This window comes from Rattus norvegicus, chromosome 17 (assembly GCF_036323735.1).
Source record: "Rattus norvegicus strain BN/NHsdMcwi chromosome 17, GRCr8, whole genome shotgun sequence".
In the NCBI taxonomy this organism is placed as follows: Eukaryota; Metazoa; Chordata; class Mammalia; order Rodentia; family Muridae; genus Rattus; species Rattus norvegicus.
The window spans coordinates 55,737,246-55,756,768 of NC_086035.1; the positions used below are offsets into that span (position 1 = coordinate 55,737,246).

The 19,523-nt window shown below is 39.7% G+C and overlaps 1 protein-coding gene across 8 annotated transcripts in view; it reads left to right on the forward strand.

Annotated features, from left to right (window-relative positions):
• Hecw1 (HECT, C2 and WW domain containing E3 ubiquitin protein ligase 1) overlaps positions 1-19,523 on the forward strand; it is a 413,125-nt gene that overhangs the window by 370,342 nt on the left and 23,260 nt on the right. For all 8 annotated transcript variants that reach the window (XM_017600485.3, XM_017600489.3, XM_017600487.3 and 5 more), the window contains 4 exons: positions 12,971-13,069; positions 13,633-13,762; positions 15,485-15,631; positions 18,074-18,188. In XM_017600485.3, the coding sequence (XP_017455974.1) occupies positions 12,971-13,069; positions 13,633-13,762; positions 15,485-15,631; positions 18,074-18,188 (491 nt within the window). The remainder of the gene's footprint in view (positions 1-12,970; positions 13,070-13,632; positions 13,763-15,484; positions 15,632-18,073; positions 18,189-19,523) is intronic.

The window sequence follows — 19,523 nt, forward strand, 5'->3', positions numbered from 1 at the left end:
GGTAGTGGCAACTGACTGTTCCTTTATTCCTGTGTCCAGAGGCACTATGGACTTTCCTCTTGGACCAGGGATGTGGGCAGATGTGGCAGTCTGTGCTGCAGTCTCAGGATGGTCTGCACTTCTAGGTTTTCAGCTCTCTTCCTCATGGGATTTGTTGCCTTGCTATTTTATGTTTCTTTTTTCTATACTGGAATTTACACATCTGTTATATTAGATATTTCTTCCAGTTCTATTTGGAAAGTTTCTTAGTGAAGTAACCACTCTTGAGGGTTCAACTTTATGCATCACTAAAAGAGAATAAAACAAACTTTTATGATAGCAACTATACCATGGTTGCATGTAATATATAGAAGTGTTAAACAGAAGTATACTTAAAATAAATCAAGGCCCACTATTATACCATTAATTACTAATGTCAACTAATGAAGAGTTAAGCAAATGTTAAAATAGAAAATGAAGGAAAAGATATTAGGGAGTGAAAATATAGTGATGAAAGAAGTTTAAATGAATGAAATAAAAGCAAATGAGAATCATGGAGAAGAACTGATGGGGGAAGAAATAGAACGATGGGGAAGAGAAAGAAGCAAGATATTAGGAAAAAGTAAAACTAAGAAAAGAAACACTGTTAAAAGATATCCAGATAATGAAAAAAATGTTACCAAGATTAGATGAATATAACAAAAGGAATGTGAAATCAAAACAAAATAATTTTTAAAACAAAAAATAAACTCAAAATATCACTAAATATGCAGTAGAAAAAGAGAGGAAAATTTGAAAAGCCAAAAAGAATTTTAAAAAAAGAATGTCCAATAAATGTATAAAAGAAAATAAAATAAAAACATAAATTTAAAGTATGGTAATGTATAAAATTATGAAAGAATAAACTTTTGAAATAAAAAAAAAGTCAAACTACTACTATAAGGTATGTAAAAAGGAGGGAGATATAAGGCACAGACACAAAAGAGGTGTTGATGCAGCCTTGTTCTGGGTCCTAGAAAACTGAAGCCTGTCACATACACAGAGAAGGGATACCAGCTGAACATGCATACTCTTGCCTTCTTGAAGCTTGATGTTTCTGCTGAGCCTGCAGTGGACACACATCTACCACCCATCAGCATTCATTTTACCTTTTTTTCCTTCTTGCTCTTCAGGCCATAAGCTGAGTAGTTTCCTTCAGTCCTCTGAGTATTCCCTGGGTGGCTAATGTGCTAGCTGGTGTCTCTTAAATGTGTTGGGAATGTCAGAAGCCACCATGTCTCTGTGATTTGAATAAGTGAACCTTTCTAACCTACTAATCATTAATCACAGTCTCCCTTATGAACGGGATTCGGGGACATGGCTATCTGTGTATGTCAAATCTTGTGCTGGAATTTTTAGAGTTTTTTAATTTAACAGCAGTGAACTTCATGAAACATCCATGGTTCCAGAGTTTCTACCTGCTGACCTCAGACTCCAGAGCTGTTCTCAGTTAATGAGGTCTGTTCACAGGCACTGAGGTCAGGTTGTCCTTTCTATGTATGCTTCAGTTCTTAGGCCAAGCCTCCAGAGGCTTTTTAGTGTTTGACCTGGCATCTGACCTTCTCTCATTCCACAACTGTCTCTCAGAGATTTCTTTCATCCCATGGGTGTGACATACTGAATACCTCCCTGAATCACGGTTGTTTCTGTTCACCGTAATCAGTTATCAGTTATAAGCACTAGTCTCCTTCTTGTCCTATTAAATGCTGTCCTCTGGACATGAAGTCTCTGTTACACACACAGACTCTCAGCAGCTCTGTTTATGCACAAGACCTGCATAAGATAAGGGTACTAAAAATTCCAGCATGGAGCTGGCCTCACCCCTCATTAATGAGGTATTGGTAGTTGATGATTGCTATGGGAAGAAGCAACACTTTTATTTAAAGTGTTGCCTGGCAGGATGCCTGTTCACCAGTGCATAATCCCACGTGCATATGGACTCAATGGTTTCATCTATATACATATACACATACACATATATATGCATACATATGTATGTAACAATTAATAAAAAGAGAAGCCATGGATTTGAAAGAGAACAAGGAAGTATGCATGGAAGAGAAGTTTGGAGGGAGGAGAAAGGGAAAAGGCTGCAATTTAATCTCAAAAAAGTGATATAATTTCAAAAGAAATAAAAAGAGGACTTTAAGCTAGAAGGAAAAGGGACCTCAGAGAAGAAGGAAGTGTGGGGAACGTATACTTAGGATGCATTGTATATATTTATGAAATTCTCAAAGAATAAAAATAGTTTAACAACAACACAAGGATGGCTGTCAGCCACAGTCTTCTGATGAACTCCCCCCCAGTGCTGACTTATTCCACCAGAAAAGGCATTGTGTCCACCAGAGCCACATCTGGACTTGAGGCTTGTCCTGTGGTAAGGACCATGAATATCTTCTCACCAGACTGAGTAGATTGCCTTTTAGCTGAGGCTTTTCTTCTCCTCTCCCTGATACTTTTCCTTCACAAGCCACACTGATGGCTTCTACTCCTCGTATCTGGAATTCAGTGGGCAGAGTCTTCTTCCACTTTGAACAGTGAAGTCCATGTTGGACTTCTGGTAACCTGAACAAAATAGTTATGCTGGATTCATTACTTTTACTTTCTTAGCCTGTTATTGCACGTTGCAACAAATGAATTAACACAACCTATGAGTGTTGTGTTTCCTGTGTCCAGTCTTAGCAAGGGATAGATGACTAATGGAGCTTATGTCTGGATGAAGTGGGTCTTTGTCTTACATAAAATGTCAGCAGCAAAAGTTTGCAATGACTCCTGCCTGAAAACCTGTCATTATCCTATTCTTAAAACAGGGGCCCCAAGAAAGCAAGAGATCATAATCTGGATTCTCAAATCACTGCCTCTAGATGCCTGTGAACCCTCAATAGGATGGGTGTGGCTGCTGCCTTCTTCTGTTTCTCACTCCATGAAAGTCCATCATGGATTCACAGTGGCCACAAGAAGACTCTTATCATAGCCTACATAGCATTCACAAGAAAACAGGATATTAGGATATTTCTGTTAGGCTGCAGGGTTTATCGTCATGGGCTTACCCCTATTTGTAAAATCAAATATTGACCCTCAACTCAGGACCAGCTTAGGCAGAGGTAGGAAATGGACATCCGTTCACTGCCTGCTTCTGTTTCTTAATTCTGGAGAAAGAAATAAACATGACCACAGATCATAAATATGTCTGGTAAATACCGGGTAAGAAACGCCAGATTAAATGTCACTTGGAATTGAAACATTGCTCGTGTGGGCTGGAGTAGGTGTATCTGGTTGCTTTTGCTGATTTTGTTTTGGTTCGTTGACCTCCTGTGCTCCATGGCTTTGTTTGCTTTGTCTGACTCCATTCTCAAAAACAAGCTGAACCAGACAAAAACAGCTTTGCCTTATACTATTGTTTCTTTCTTTCTGTGAGTTGGTGTCCTAGTTCATCTCCTTTGCTGTGATAAAACATGACAAAAACGGAGTTAGGGATTTAGCTTAATGGTAGGGTGCTTGCCTAGCAAGCCCAAGGCCCTGAGTTCGGTCCTTAGCTCTGGGAAAGAAAAACAAAAAACAAAAAACAAACCAAAAAAAGTGAAAGACAACAAAACATGACAAAAACAGTGTAGGGGATGAAAGCTTTATTTGGCTTATATTTCTAGGTTACATTATTGCAGGAAAATCAATGTGGCAGCATGTTAGACATCTGATTACGTCACGTCCACAGTCGAGAGCTGAGAGAAGTGAATTAACTGCTTAATACTTAGGTAGTTTCTCATATTCATGGACTCCAGAAAATGGTACCACCCACCTTCCAGCTGTGTCTCCACCATTAGTTAAGGCAATCAAGACAATCCCCCACAGATTTCCCTCACAGATTTTCCACCAGGTAATCTAGACAATCTAGACAATTTCTCATTGATACTGTCATCACAAATGATTCTATATTGTTTTAAACTGACAATTAACCTAACCATAAGAGTCAGGGTCTCACTAGGTAGCCCATTTTGCCCTTTAACTCATGATTTTCTGCTTCAGTCTCCCCAGTGCTTGGATTACAGGCATGTGTCACCACATCAGGTTCATGTCTGTGGTTTTAAAGTCCATGCAATGTCAGTGGTCAGAAGTGTGAACGTCACTTAGGAATGCTTTACTCTGGGACCCTCTGCACTGTCATTCTGTTACTGAGAGAAGGCTTCTTCCCACTCCTCATAATGCATATGTCTCTCACCTATCTTCACATTTTATACTATCTAACCTTCTTTTAGATTTCCCCTCACTTACTTCTTTACCTAATAAAACCTGGTCCCAGAAATCATCATCAAAACTAACCTTACAATGGGCAGCAGAGAATAGCTAAATGTAAGTGTAGTTATCAATCCTTGATTTGATGAGTACTTTTCTGCAGCAGATATAAACTCGACTTGATATTCTATTTGAATTTTGAGATCCCACCATTACTTTGTTGTCTTTACATCTTAATTGTGTGGGATGAAGATATGGTAGCTATGCACAATCATTATGAAAATGTAGTGTACACAAGAAATATCTTTGCATAGAGAGAAATGGGATTTTGTTATCTTCTTGTGCTTGGAATTGAATTCAGGGCCTTGAATATATTAGGCAAGTTAAAAAAAATCAATGTTTCCTGATGTATTCAGGGAACTTATTCTCTCTTCCTATTTCCTTCAGAAAAAGCCACAATCAAAGAATACCCCTTTCACAAATTTCAAGATGAAAACTACCTGTGTGTCAACTAGAAATACCTACCAATCCAAAAAGCCTACCCTTACCTTACTTTGTGCTCTGTCCCAGGAGTTCTCAAGAGACAACAGCTTTTCCCTACCACTAGCAGAAGATGTTTGACATGTCAGAAGATAATGAGAGAGAGTATGAGGAGTTGGTGCTAATTACATATGAGTTAAACAGCTAATGTTGTTAAACATCCTTCAGTTCATAGGACTTTACATGTCAATAATGCTGAGGTTCAGGAACATGTTGTATTTGTTTTTAAAGCAGCTAGTTCTAATTTTATTTTAATTGAACATTTATGAATTTTTAATGATAATTTAATTACATTATTTTCTCCTCATCTCTCCCCTCAATTCTTCCTATATCCCTTCCTTCCACCCATTTTATTGCCCCACATTACCCCCTCTAGTATATACATACACACACACATATATGTATGTATATATATACATATATATATATACATATATATATATATATTCTCCCTCTCAGCAATCATTTGTTGCTCGTGGTTCTTTGTGTAGAGTTAAAGCTGCACATGACTTCCCCCTTCCACATTAACATGTCATTGGTGCTATCCTTGTCAGTCTTGCTTAAGTATATTGTTGATACAACATGAGTGTGGCTTCCATTACACAGGACACAATCTCATGACAAATTATCTTGTCCTCTGGATCTTAAGATCTTTCCACCCCATCTTCTGAAATGTTCCCTAAGCATTAAGTGAAGGGGCTGTGTTGTAGATGTAGATAGTGGGGCTGGCTACCTCACTAAAGCTACCTTTTGACCAGTGTGGGTTTTTGTAGCTGCTTCATCTGTTGCAAAGTGAAACTTACTTGTAGATATAAGGATAAGTATTTGAAATGTTGTTAGAAATCATGCTGTCCCAGTAAAGTGGTGATAGTAGCTTCTCTTCTCAGATTCACAATCTCATGAGCCATGGGAGTTGGTTAGATTTTCTGGTATCAGGCAGGCATGATTCCTTTCCTGTTGCATAAACATTAAGTCTAGTTAAAGAGCTGTTGGTTACTGCCAAGATGAGTGTCATTTTGCATATTTGGGATATCTTGAGATGTGGTCATTGTTATAGTTCACAGGTGTCACAACTGAGTAGAACTATTGATTGCTTTTTCTTCCTTTGACAGTTTGCATAGCACTTTCTATCAAAGCTAGTTCTCAAGGAAGATTCCTTGGTTAGATCCAACTAGAACCTTCCTAATCTGGTGTCCAAAAGTCCAGACAACCCAATTAAAAATACAAAAATAAAAACAAACAAACAATAACAACAAAACAGGCTATGGATCATAAGAGAATTTTCAATAAGGACTACTTGTAACCTCTGGAAGCCAACCAAGGGCAACAACAAAGCTTATATTATTTTGAGAGTTTCTTGGACTCCAACAGTTTAAAAGGGAGTTTCTCAGGCTAGTGAAGGCTTTTTTTTTATTAGATTGTCTTTGGCTTTGGGGCAGAGTATTGTTAGCCTGAATGGCATAACTTGTGTGTGTGTGTGTGTGTGTGTGTGTGTGTGCGCGCGCGCGCGCGCGTACGTGTATCACATTCACATACACATATTAATGAACGAAACTGCTAGAAGGAAGCACAGGCAGTGCCCTAGAAGTTATAGGTTTAGGAAAAGAATTTCTGAATAGGACTGCATTTTCCCAGGAATTAAAGCCAACAATTGACAAGTAGTACCTCATAAGACTAAAAATCTTCTGTTCACCTAAGCAAACAGGAAATGCACAGAGTGGGAAAGGATCTTTGCCAGATATACATCTGACAGAGGATTTGTAGGCAGAATATATAAACTATAGCAAAAGAGGCCAGAAAAGATCCTGGATGTATCAGGCATCTAACATTATTATACAGGGAATTTAACATTATTATAGAGGGAAACTTCTAGAGCTTAGCTGACACAAATCCACTGATATTAGCTTTAGAAGGAAGTAGGTGGTACATGGATGGATGTGGTTATCACTATAACTTTGAATGTCTAGGCTTAGTGATGTTATAGTAGTCCTCCTGCCCAGCTAAGTGACTACTCCAAGTGGCTCTGAATCCATAAAATTTGTCAGGAACTGATTTTGACAGTTGTTCCTGAGAATATTGGACTGTTTACAAATTCTAAATACAGTGTGCATGGTTTTGAGACTTCTTTACCAAGTGTTTGTGCATCTGCCTTGGTCCTTCAGCCGCTTCATTGGCCAGTGGATATAAAGTACCCAGTTCTATGATGGCATTCCCAAATACCATCTGGTCCCTTTTCCGAGCATGGAGTCTGTAAAACATTTTGTGATGCAGAAGTCAAAAGTCAAGCAGAGATTACTGACTATGGCTGTTGCCAACATTTGATTCCAGTTTTCATCACTGTCATAGACAAAGACTAACTTGAAACCTATAAACACCTGTTGGTCTACTGTCTAAAATGCCTTTCCAAATTAACATTAGCTTCACTTCATTTCTTTGACAAATTACCCTGCATCCCCTTCAGTAACTCCTGACTTGACTCCTTAATCAAATTTCTAAACTGTATAATTTTTTTCAGTGTGAGAAATACTTTCCTTAATGAATTGGTTGGAAAAATCGAAGAGTACACATGGAGTAACCCATAGCTCCAGCCACATATGTAGCAGAGGATGGCCCTGTTGGTCATCAATAGGTAGCCCTTGGTCCTGTGAAGGCTCAATACACCCGTGTAGAGGAATGACAGGGCAGGGAGGCAGGAGTGAGTAGGTGGATGGGATAGCACCCTCATAGGAGCAGGAGGAGGGGAGATGGTATAGGGTGTTTCCAAGGAGAAACCAGGAAAAGGGATAACATTTGAAATGTAAGTAAATAAAATATTCAATTAAAAAAAACAAAGCAAACGCAAACAGAAAAGAAAATACAAAAACAGGGGTTTCGGATTTAGCTCAGTGGTAGAGCGCTTGCCTAGCAAGCGCAAGGCCCTGGGTTCGGTCCCCAGCTCCGAAAAAAAAAATACAAAAACAAAAGCACAAAACACACACACATGCACATAAAACACATAGAAACACAAAATCAGACACCATAATAAATAAAAGCATTATGAGACAAAAAAAAAAGAATTGGTTGGAAAAAAAGAATTGGTTGGAATCTATATTGTGAAATAATTAAAATCTAATTCTGCAAAGTTTTGTTGCAGAGATTGAAGAGAGGAATGGGAAGGAGAAGCCCTGCTATTTCCAGCTCTTGGTATAAAACAGTCATCGCATCATTAATGTAATTAGAGTCAATTACCTGACCAGTCCTGTGCATGGTCTCCCTAGATGGAAACTGTCTTAGATAGGGTTTTACTACTATGAACAGACACCATGATGAAGTCAACTCCTATAATGACAACATATAATTGGGGCTGGCTTACAGAACCAGAGATTCAGTCCATTCTCATCAAAGTGGGAACATGGTACCTTCAGAAAAGCCTGGTGCAGGAGGAACTGAGAGTTCTACAACTTCACCTGAAGACTACTAGCAGAATACTGGATTCAACAGGAGCTACAACTAGAGTATTAAAGCTCATGCCCACAGTGACACACCTGCTCTAACAAGGTCACACCTTCAAATAGTGCCATTCCCTGTGCCAAGCACATACAAACTATCACAGAGACCAACTTAAAAATACTGAAAATGAGTAACTAATATAGCCAGTCAGGTCAAATAATACATTATATTTCAGACATATTTAGGTTTGCATATTTATAGTCCATTGTAGTAAAACCAAAATATTTTTCAATTTAATTATAATTCAACAAACCTTGATAGATAGCTCCTGTGATTTAGTTATCTTTCTTTTAGTTATCTTTTTGTGATTAAAACCATGACCAAAAACAACTTATAGGAGAGTTTATTTTGGCTGAGAGATCACATCTCAACCATGTAAGAAAAAAAAAAAAACAAAAAAACAAAAACACGAGTGAGGCCCTAAAAACTCAAAACCCAGCCCCAGTGATTTTTTTTCCTTCTGAAACATCTCCAAACAGCATCTGCAACTGGGAACCTGTGGGGCTATAGAAAATTTATCATTCAAACCCACAATATTCGACTCCTGATGCCCATAAGCTTCATGTCCATATGCAAGATGCACTTAGTTCAGCTTCAAGCATTCCCAAAGTCTTTAACAGTCTCAATATTGCCAAAAGTCTAAAGTCTCTTCTAAGCCTAAAGCCAATCTCTGAATCATGTCTCCTAGAAAATAAATTTTTAAAAATGAATTATTGAAAGTATGAGATTTGCATTCACCATCGATTCCAATGAGATTCCAAAAGACTATAACTGGGAAACAAGGGTTCAACTTCTTGACACAGCTGAGCACCTAGGAAGCATCTCTCTACCAGTTCTCAGTTAGTCCTTAAACAAAGAAAGTTAGAAACTCAGATCCAAAGCACCCAAGATCCAGTGCCTTGTTAGTCCATGTGTTCTGCAAATGCTTACATATTTCTCTGAAGAAACAACATGTTAAAATTGAATAAATGAATCAATGTGAAGGCTGCAAGACATGCTAAACTTCTGGTCAAGAGAATGGAAGAATCCAGAGAAAAATTCTAGGAATAGATTACAAGAGACATAAATTGTTGTAGGTTGATGTCTATATGCAGGTGAGGGCTGGCACAAGTTAAGTCAAGGCCATGACTGGACAGTAAAAAAATAAGGTGGAACAAAGTTTTTGTAAGGCGAGAGAGAAGGAGAAGGTAGGAGATTCAGGATGGAGACGGAGAAGGATGACCCAGATCCAGATGGTCTTGAATTGCCAAGGTAGTTGGAATGGATTTCTGTAGGCAAATTCATCCTTATGGATAAATCCTTATGGTGGATTACAAGAGGGTGGTTTATATCCTTATGTATTGGTTGTAAGTTTATTGTGTGGATGTGTTGTAGATTGAGAATTTAACATAGAAATCTGAGCGTTGGGTTGCAGTTTGTTGAGTCTTGATTTTAATGGGTTACTGGGAGTTTATACCATAACTATTTGGGGGCAGATGTTGGGAATATAAACAGAGCAGTGGCAGAAAGTTAGGAGAGTGTAGCCATTGCTGGGACCAGGGGGTTGGATGCTGGAAATGTGAACAGAGGCCATAGTAAGAGAGCCACAAGATAGGCGGTCTCTCTATAGAACTGGTGTGGCAGCGACCTATCTGGATCAGAGTACTTGGGGGCAGCTTAGAGCTGCCGAGATAAATTAGTGCTAGTTCCAATGGCCCACTGGAGACTGAACTAGTGAGAGAGAGAGAGAGAGAGAGAGAGAGAGAGAGAGAGAGAGAGAGAGAGAGAGAGAGATCGCCAGGGTACATACTGGAATCATTTTGCCCTTTTTTATTTTTTACCAAAACAAACTGTCTTGCTTCTACATCTAAGGCTGAGTTCAGTCAAAAATGAGAGTCTTTAACAGAAACAAAAAGTTATCAGAATTTAAAAAAAGAATTACGACTTCTGGTTTCTGGCTGTGCCCGGTCCCACATCTCTCTATACCCAAATCCTGTGTGTAAGAGAGCTGGACTCTCAGAAGTGCAGACAATCCTGAGAGCTCAGGAGAGACTGCCACTTCTGCTCACATTCCTGGCACAAGAGGAACCTGCCTAGTGCCCTCTGGATATAGCAATATAGGAGTAGTTAGTGGTACGAACGTTCAGGTTTCTGCCTGCACCCAGAACTGAATTAAACTGGTCCCACAGCTCCCTGCACCCAAATCCCATTTGGTAGAGAGCTGGTCTCTCAGAAGTGTGAGCAATCCTGAGAGCTTAGAAGAGATAACTACTTCTGCCCACACTCCTGACCCAAAAGAAACCTGCCTAGTGCCTTCTGTGAGCATCTACACACCTGAGAGCAGAGGTAAAACCAATTCTTCTGCTCCAAGCAACCTGACTGGAGGCTTCAGGACACTCAAAGCCAAGAGCAGATCCCTGTTCCCAGATCTGGGTGAAATAAAACAGGTCCACAGGAGTGCTGACACACAGACTTACAAGAGGGTTAAGCCACTGTCAGAGACAGCAAGACAAGCTAACACCAGAGACAACCCGATGGCAAGAGGCAAGCACAGGAACCTAAGCAGCGGAAACCAAGACTACTTGGCATCATCAGAGCCCAGTTCTCCAACCAAAGCAAATACTGGATATCCAAACACACCGGAAAAGCAAAATTTGGATTTAAAAATCACATCTCCTGATGATGATAGAGATGATTAAGATGGACATAAATAACTCCCTTAAAGAAATACAAGACAATACAGGTAAACAAGTAGAAGCCCTTAAGGAGGAAACACAAAAATCCCTTAAAGAATCACAGGAAAACACAACCAAACAGGTGAAGGAATTGAACAAAACCATCCAGGATTTAAAAATGGAAATAGAAACAATAAAGAAAGCACGAAGGGAGACAACCCTGGAGATAGAAAACCTAGGAAAGAGATCAGGAGTCACAGATGCAACCATCACCAATAGAATACAAGAGATAGAAGAGAGAATCTCAGGGGCAGAAGATACCATAGAAAACATGAACACAATAGTCAAAGAAGATGTAAAATGCAAAAAGCTCCTAACCCAAAACACCAGGAAATCCAGGACACAATGAGGAGATCAAAGCTGAGGATAATACAAGAGAGCTAAGACTCCCAACTTAAAGGGCCAGTAAATATCTTCAACAAAATTATAGAAGAAAACTTCCCTAACCTAAAGAAAGAGATGCTCATAAACATACAAGAAGCTTACAGAACTCCAAATAGATTGGACCAGAAAAGAAATTCCTCCTGTCACATAATAGTCATAACACCAAATACACAAAACAAAGAAAGAATATTAAAAGCAGAAAGGGGAAAAGGTCAAGTAACATATAAAGGCAGACCTATCAGAATTATACCAGACTTCTCACCAGAGACTATGAAAGCCAGAAGATCCTGGACAGATGTCATAGAGACCCTAAGAGAACACAAATGCCAGCCCAGGCTACTATACCCAGTAAAACTCTCAATCAACAAAGATGGAGAAACCAAGATATTCCATGACAAAACCAAATTTACACAATATCTTTCTACAAATTCTGCCCTACAAAGGATAATAGATGGAAAAGTCCAACACAAGGAGGGAAATTACAGGGGGAGCAGGGGGAGGGGGAACACCCTTATAGAAGAAAGGGAAGGGGATGGGATAGGAGGTTTATGGCCAGAAAAACAAGGAAAGGTAATAACATTTAAAATGTAAATAAAAAATACCCAATAAAAAATTTTTAAAAGAAGTTGATGCAAAATGCTTACCACAGACACCCACACACAAACACTGAGTTTAATAACAAATACAATGATCACTTAACACAACCAATTCACAGTAATATTCTACAAAATCATAATTTAAATTATGTGGCTTCTTCAAGTCTAAGCTACAATGTCATCTGTACCTCTCCCTGAGCAATTTAGAAATGCAAACACTTTTCCCCATCCTACTCCATATCTCCTGCAGTAGACACTCAGCCTCCCTTGGAAAGAAATAAACAAAGAAACAAAGAAATATTCATAACTACCTGTGGCCATTTAAAGCTACACAGATCTGGGTCGTCCTTCTCTGCCTCCATCTTGGTTCTTCTCCCCTTTCTCCTCTCTCTTCCTTCCAAAACTCTGTCCCCGCCCACTTTCTCATGGCCCAATGATAGTCCCTGTCCCATCCAGTGCCAGCCCTCTCCTGCATAAAGACAATAGTCCACAGTTCCCCACTGTCTTTAAATATTAGCTACCACCTGTGACCTATATTCAAGCCTCCACCACCCAGAAAGGGCCTTTAGGTAACATTAAAAATTATCTGAATAAGCAGACACACATTGGTCAGAGAGATGTTTTCTCTTATTTTGGTCCAGGTTCCCTTTGGGTCTAAGTCAGGCTTTATAGTTTAGGTTCTTGAATTTTCCCTCCTTGATGATTTCCTCTTCTTAGATAAATAACAGCAGTCTGATCGTGGAACATAGAAGGTTTCATTTAGTACATACCAATCACATGACCATTGTTTGTGGTAAGGAGAATGGAAGCCTCCTTTCATCAATGGGCAAATTCATTTTCAGCTAAAACTGGTAGAGTTGGGCAAGAGGATACTCAGCAGTGCAGCTGTGTTCTAGGATATGTAAGGACCTTGATCCAACCACCAACACCATGAATAAAGCTGAATTTAAAATATTTGTACAAATTAACTCAAACTTCTTTGCTTAATGTTTGTTGCAGGTTTAGATTCAGCGGCCGTATCCTGGGCCTAGCTCTGATCCACCAGTACCTCTTGGATGCTTTCTTCACCAGACCCTTCTATAAGGGACTCCTGAAGCTGTAAGTGACTGCAGGATGGTTCCATGTGGCCTATCTGCAGGATGACAGAGCTGCCCTTCTTCATGTCTCTGGCCTTCTTTTGCCAATTTTGTTCCAACCATTCCTACTAAATTTCCATCATTTCTTGTTCTGTGTGTGTGTGTGTGTGTGTGTGTGTGTGTGTGTGTGTCTTCCATACATTTTAGTGCAATAAAAAGGCATTTGTGAGTATAAGAAATGACCTCTATTAGCAAAACCATATAATGAACATTAATTCATTTATGTAAAAATCATAACATTGTGAACATTGTACTGAGCACTTGAGTAGAATTGTCTTGATTTTTAGGTTACCTATGAGTCAGTAATTATTTCATGTTTATTATTGAAATTTTAGCAGTTTCTTTTAAAAAGGAAACAAATAAATTAAAGCTATTCAATTACTGTGTCATCAATACATTCAAAAGTATGGAGTAATTGTGAAATCTATGATGCTTTATTGAGAAGCCACACAATCGTGTTTGGAATGGGGCATGGAAACTCTATTTGGTTACTCAGTTTTTCTTGCTGCCTTTGAATTCTCCCAGGCCATGCGATCTGAGTGACCTGGAATACTTGGATGAGGAATTCCACCAGAGTTTACAGTGGATGAAGGACAACAACATCACAGATATTCTTGACCTCACTTTCACTGTTAACGAAGAAGTTTTTGGACAGGTTTGTGTGGTCTGGACTTGGAAAAGACATTTTGTTGTTCACTATGGTAAATGCGTAGAATAAAATTTGACCATCTTAGAAAATATGAAATGTACATTTTAATATTGTTAAAAGCATTCACATTGTTTGGCATCCAATCTCTAGAACTTTTCTTCTTTCAAAAACTGAAATTCTACCAATTAAACAACATCCTTTAACTCCTCTAACCTCCTAACTACTGAGAAATTCTGTACAATTTCAATTTTTATGATTTTGACTCTAGATCTTTCAAATAACTATCTGTTTCTTTCATCCTTGTGGTTATTGTCAATAACATTGCTATCAATGAGAGTGGACTGGATGGGCCCTACTGCCAGTTCTTGGACTATATATGCATTACATATATCCTATCTTGGGTATAGGATGGCTGAATCATATGCTAATGGAATTTTATTTTTAAATTAGGTACCAAAAATCTCACTGGTTCAAATCAAGGTCCTCTGTGAGAGCAGCCAGTGTTCTTACTGCTGAGCCATCTCTCCAGCCCTAGGACTTCTTTTTTAATAGCCCTGCCAGGGCATCTTCCTATGTCTATCACTGTCACATGGTTCTACCCCATGTGGGAGTTTTGAAAATCAAATATAATCATGGATCAGAAAACATTTACAGTATACCATAAGATATAAATTACTTCTGTAACTTCAAAACTACATAATAGTTCCTTCATTATATACACTTAGTCCTCCAGTATGCATAGATCTTGATACTACTTAACATGAAAGTTTCCCATGTGTTTTTTATAAGAATTCATTAATGTAGTATTAAATCTGTTGGTCAAACAGGTATGAGACTCTCCATATCTGTTAATGCTATCTAAATTGATATAGATTTTCTGAGATATATTTCCAGAGAAAAAGAAAAGAAAATATATAGCATATAATATATTTGTATGTATGTATGCTTAGAAAAACACATGAAATATATTTTTATATTCTCTATTACACAAAAAGATAGCACACAGATCCTAGCTCCTAGCTCATGAGTTTGTCTTTAGAAGCATGACTTCCTTTGTGAGTGGAGACCCCTCTGATTCTCTATGCTCTGCATCCTAGCCACATTCACAGCCAGCTTAGAAGAACAGATCTTTCTACCCACGTCTACTGTACTTGTCCTTAGGTATACAATAATAACTTGCCACATAACAGGGCAATTTGTTGCCCTAATTGAGATATAGAGGCATCAAGTATCAAATTATAGTGTTGGGACATTTGGCTCCTTCTACCTTAGGAAACAATCTAGGTTATTTCTCATTTGTTTCCATTATACCCCTTGAGTTAAAGAAATATGTTTCTAGGGCTGGAAAGGTGGCTCAGAGCTTAAGAGCACTGGCTGCTCTTCCAGAGGTCCTTGGTTCAATTCCCAGCAACCATGTGGTGGCTCACAACCATCTATAATGAGGTCTAGTGCCCACTTCTGGTGTCCAGGCATACATGCAAACAGAACATTGTATACATAGTAAATAAATAGACCTTGTTTTTTAAAAAAAAGAAATGTTTCTTTTCTGTACAAAAATAAATAAATAAACCGCAGCTCTTCTACGTTGCTTAAGAATTTTCTTCAAGTAACAGAAACTTTCCTTAGTAACTCCCAGGAAGGAAAAACTGCCTTTTTTGGGCTACTGTCAACCTAAATAAAAATGTCTCCTGAATGATAAGCATCATGATCCTCCTATTTATTCGCAAGGTAACAGAAAGAGAGTTGAAGTCTGGAGGTGCCAACACGCAGGTGACTGAGAAGAACAAGAAGGAGTACATCGAGAGGATGGTGAAGTGGCGTGTAGAGCGTGGTGTGGTACAGCAGACCGAGGCATTGGTCAGGGGTTTCTATGAGGTAAGAACCTGAGTGGCCCAGGAAAGCAGGCCATCGCCCTGTGCTTTGCAGTGGAGCCTGCATTCTCCTGGAGGCTGGAGGAGGAGCAGGTATTTAATAGTTCACAGCAGAGAGAAAGAAGCAGGAGAAGCCAGGTTTATAATCTCACACACAGAGGGCCTGGAACATCTAGCTGGACTGGCCAGATGAAGGGCCAGACTTCTCCATGAATGAATACCAGTCCACTCGGAAGTTAAAATATTCTCAATAAACTGTCATTGATTTGGCCCTGTTGTGCCAGTGAGGAAGCATACAGTATTTCTTGTGTAGCTTGGTGGATATGACATTTCCTCTAGTCCACTGTAACAAAAAAAGCAAGCAGAAGCACTAGAGGGTGGTAGCCACTCCTCCTGAGTGTCAGTTTTGTCACAGATCTCTGTCTTGTCATCATGTTCAGCAGTAAATTGAGAAGGCAGGACAGCTGCTAGACTTCCCATGCCCCCAAAATGATACCTCTATACTTCAATCTAGAAATTTACTTTAGAAGTTTATTTTTTAATTTACTGCCCACCACTAGTTGGTCCAAAGCAGGCAGCACTGGAGACATTCAGTTGACCTGGGATGGCACATCTGGCAGAAGATGTAAATCCATAGCACGGAGCTCTAACCAACTGGTCCTTCCCCATCCTTAGGGGAACAAGGAAATGGAGGAGGAGGGAGTAAAGGAAGGGGACTGCAAGAAACAAATAATAATGTCATGCAAAGGGCATGCAATGTAATTTGGAAACTTAAGTGTGACTTCAGAAAATCAAGTCAGAATTGCTTATGAAATTGCTCTCAGAAAAAATCTGAAATGGTAAGACATGGGATTTTCCTTCTGTCCCCAGTCCACTAAGGATTGTATTCTAAAATGGCTCAAACTACCATTGTGGCTTCTGTAGTTAAAAAAAAAGAAAAGAAAAGAAAAGAAAAGAAAGAAAGAAAGAAAGAAAGAAAGAAAGAAAGAAAGAAAGAAAGAAAGGAAGGAAGGAAGGAAGGAAGGAAGGAAGGAAAAGGAAAGGAAAGGAAAGGAAAGAAAAGAAAAGAAAAGAAAAGAAAAGAAAAGAAAAGAAAAGAAAAGAAAAGAAAAGAAAAGAAAAGAAAAGACCAAGCCTCTTGTAAGCATCAGGAATTGATTTATCATAATCTTAGAGGCTTGGGAGTCCAAGATCAAGACAGTGGCAGACTCAATGTCTGATAAGGACCAACAGCTTCACAGGTGCCAGCTCCTTGCCTAAACTCAGGATTCTGTGCTTCTTTCAGGGAACTAGCCCTATGCTGGATGATCTCTTTTATATTCTTTTACATAAAATTTTTATTGATTATTTGGGAATTTCACATCTTGAACCCCAATCACATTCACTTCCCAATCCTTCCAGGTTCCTCCCGCACCTCTAATTTCCTCCTCCTCCTCCTCCTCCTTCTCCTCCTCCTCCTCCTCCTCCTCCTCCTTCTCCTCCTCCTCCTCCTCCTCCTTCTCCTCCTCTTCCTCCTCCTCCCTTCCTCCCTCCCTCCCCTCCTCTTCTTTCTCCACTGCTGCTGCTGCTGCTTCTGCTGCTGCTCCTCCTCCTCCTCCTCCTCCTTCTCTTTTTTCTTGAGATTCACTGTATTTTGTAACACTTTATTAAGAAGGAACCTATGTCAGCACTGCTATATAAACACTTCTTAAATTATTTTATTTATATACATTCCAAATGTTGCTCCAACTCCCAGTGCCCACTGCCAGAGTTCTTTACCCCATCCTTCTTCCCTGAGGCATCAAGTCTCCCATGGCTTCCTTTGAGACGCTCTACCAGCAGCTGACTGAGACAGATGCAGATACTTACAGAGTTAGGGGAAGGATTAAAGGAACTGAAAGGGGATAGCAACCCCATAGGAAGACCAACATGGTCAGTTAACATGGATGCTTGGGAGCTCCCAGAGATTAAGCCACCAACCAAAGGCTAATCCGAGGCCCTGGGTACATAGGTAGCAGAAGACTGCCTTGTCTGGCCTCAGTGGGAGAGGATGCACCAAACTGCACCTTTTAAAAATTATTTTGAGATTATAATACAGTTACATATTTAAGGCTCCAGGGCTGAGGATAAAGATAACATGTAAGTGGAATGGAAGACATAAGTTTTCAGACTCTGCTATGATTTTAAATTTTAAAATGACCACATATTGAAATAGATGGATTATAATATTACTTTCCTAATATAATAGGCAACAGTAGTAATCATGAACCTGTGTGTGTGTGCGTGTGCGTGCGTGTGTGCGTGCGTGTGTGCGTGTGTGTGCGTGCATGTGTGTGCGTGTGTGTGCATGCGTGCGTGTGTGTGTATGCGTGCGTGTGTGCGTGTGTGTGCGTGTGTGTGTGCATGCGTGTGTGCGCACGTGCGTGCATGTGTATGTGCATGTGTGCGTGCTGCCTCTGTCTTTCAGGTTGTAGACTCAAGGCTTGTCTCAGTGTTTGACGCGAGGGAGCTGGAGCTGGTAATCGCGGGAACTGCTGAAATCGACCTGAATGACTGGAGGAATAACACTGAGTACCGGGGAGGTGAGCTAGCAGTGCTTTTAATAAAATAGGTCTTTAAGAAAAACTGTTGAAATAAAGTTGGCATGATATAACATGGGCCATTCTTTTTTTATTGGATATTTATTAATTCACATTTTAAATGTTACCCCCTTTCCTAGTTTCCCCTCCACAAACCCATATCCTGCTTCTATGAGAGTGCTCCCTCACCCACCCATCCACTCCCTCACACCTCACTACCCTGATAGTCTCCTACACTGGGGCATTGAGCCTTGGCAGGACCAAGGGCCTCTCCACCCATTGATGCCCAACAAGGCCATCCTCTGCTACATATGCAGCTGGAGCCAGGAGTTTGTCCATATGTACTCTTTGGAAGGTAGTTTAGTCTCTGGGAGCTCTGGTTGGTAGGTATTGTTGTTCTTAGGAGGTTGCAAACCCCTTCACCTCTTTCAATCTTTTCTCTAACTCCTCCACTGGGACACTGTTCTCACTTCAATGGTTTGCTGCTAGCATTCACCTCTGTATTTGTTATGCTCTGGCAGAGCCTCTCAGGAGACAGGCTCTTGTCAACATGCACTTCTTCGCATGAGCAGTATTGCCTGGATTTGGTGGCTGTGTGTATATGGGCTGGATCCCAAGGTGGGACATTCTCTGGATAGACTTTCCTTCAGTCTCTGCTCCAAATTTTGTCTCTGTATTTCCTCTATGAATATTTTTGTTCCCCCTTTTAAGAAGGACTGAAGCATTCCCACTTGGTCATCCTACTTCTTGAGTTTCATGGGGTCTGTGCATTGCATCTTGGGTAATCTGAGCTTTTGGGCTAATATCCACTTATCAGTGAGTGCGCACCATGGGTGGGTTTTTTGTTGTTGTTTTTTTGTGTGTGTGTTTTGTTTTTGTGACTGGGTTACCTCATTCAGAATAATATTTCCTAGTTCCATCTACTTGCCTGTGAATTTCATGAAGTCATTGTTGTTAATAACTGAGTAGTAGTCCATTGTGTAAATGTACCATATTTTCTGTATCTATTCCTCTGTTGAAGGAAATCTTTCCAGCTTCTGGCTATTATAAATAAGTCTGCTATTAACACAGTGGAGCATGTGTCTGTTATATGTTGGCGCATCATTTGGGTATATGCCCAGAAGTGGTATAGATGGGTCTCAGGTAGTACTATATCAAATTTTCTGAGGAACCTCCAGACTGATTTCCAGAGTGGTTGTACCAGCTTGCAATCTCACCAACAATGGAAAAGTGTTCCTTTTTCTCCACATCCTCAAGAGCATCTGTTGTTGCCTGAGTTTTTAATCTTAGCCATTCTGACTGGTGTAAGGTAGAATCTCAAGATCGTTTTGAATTGCA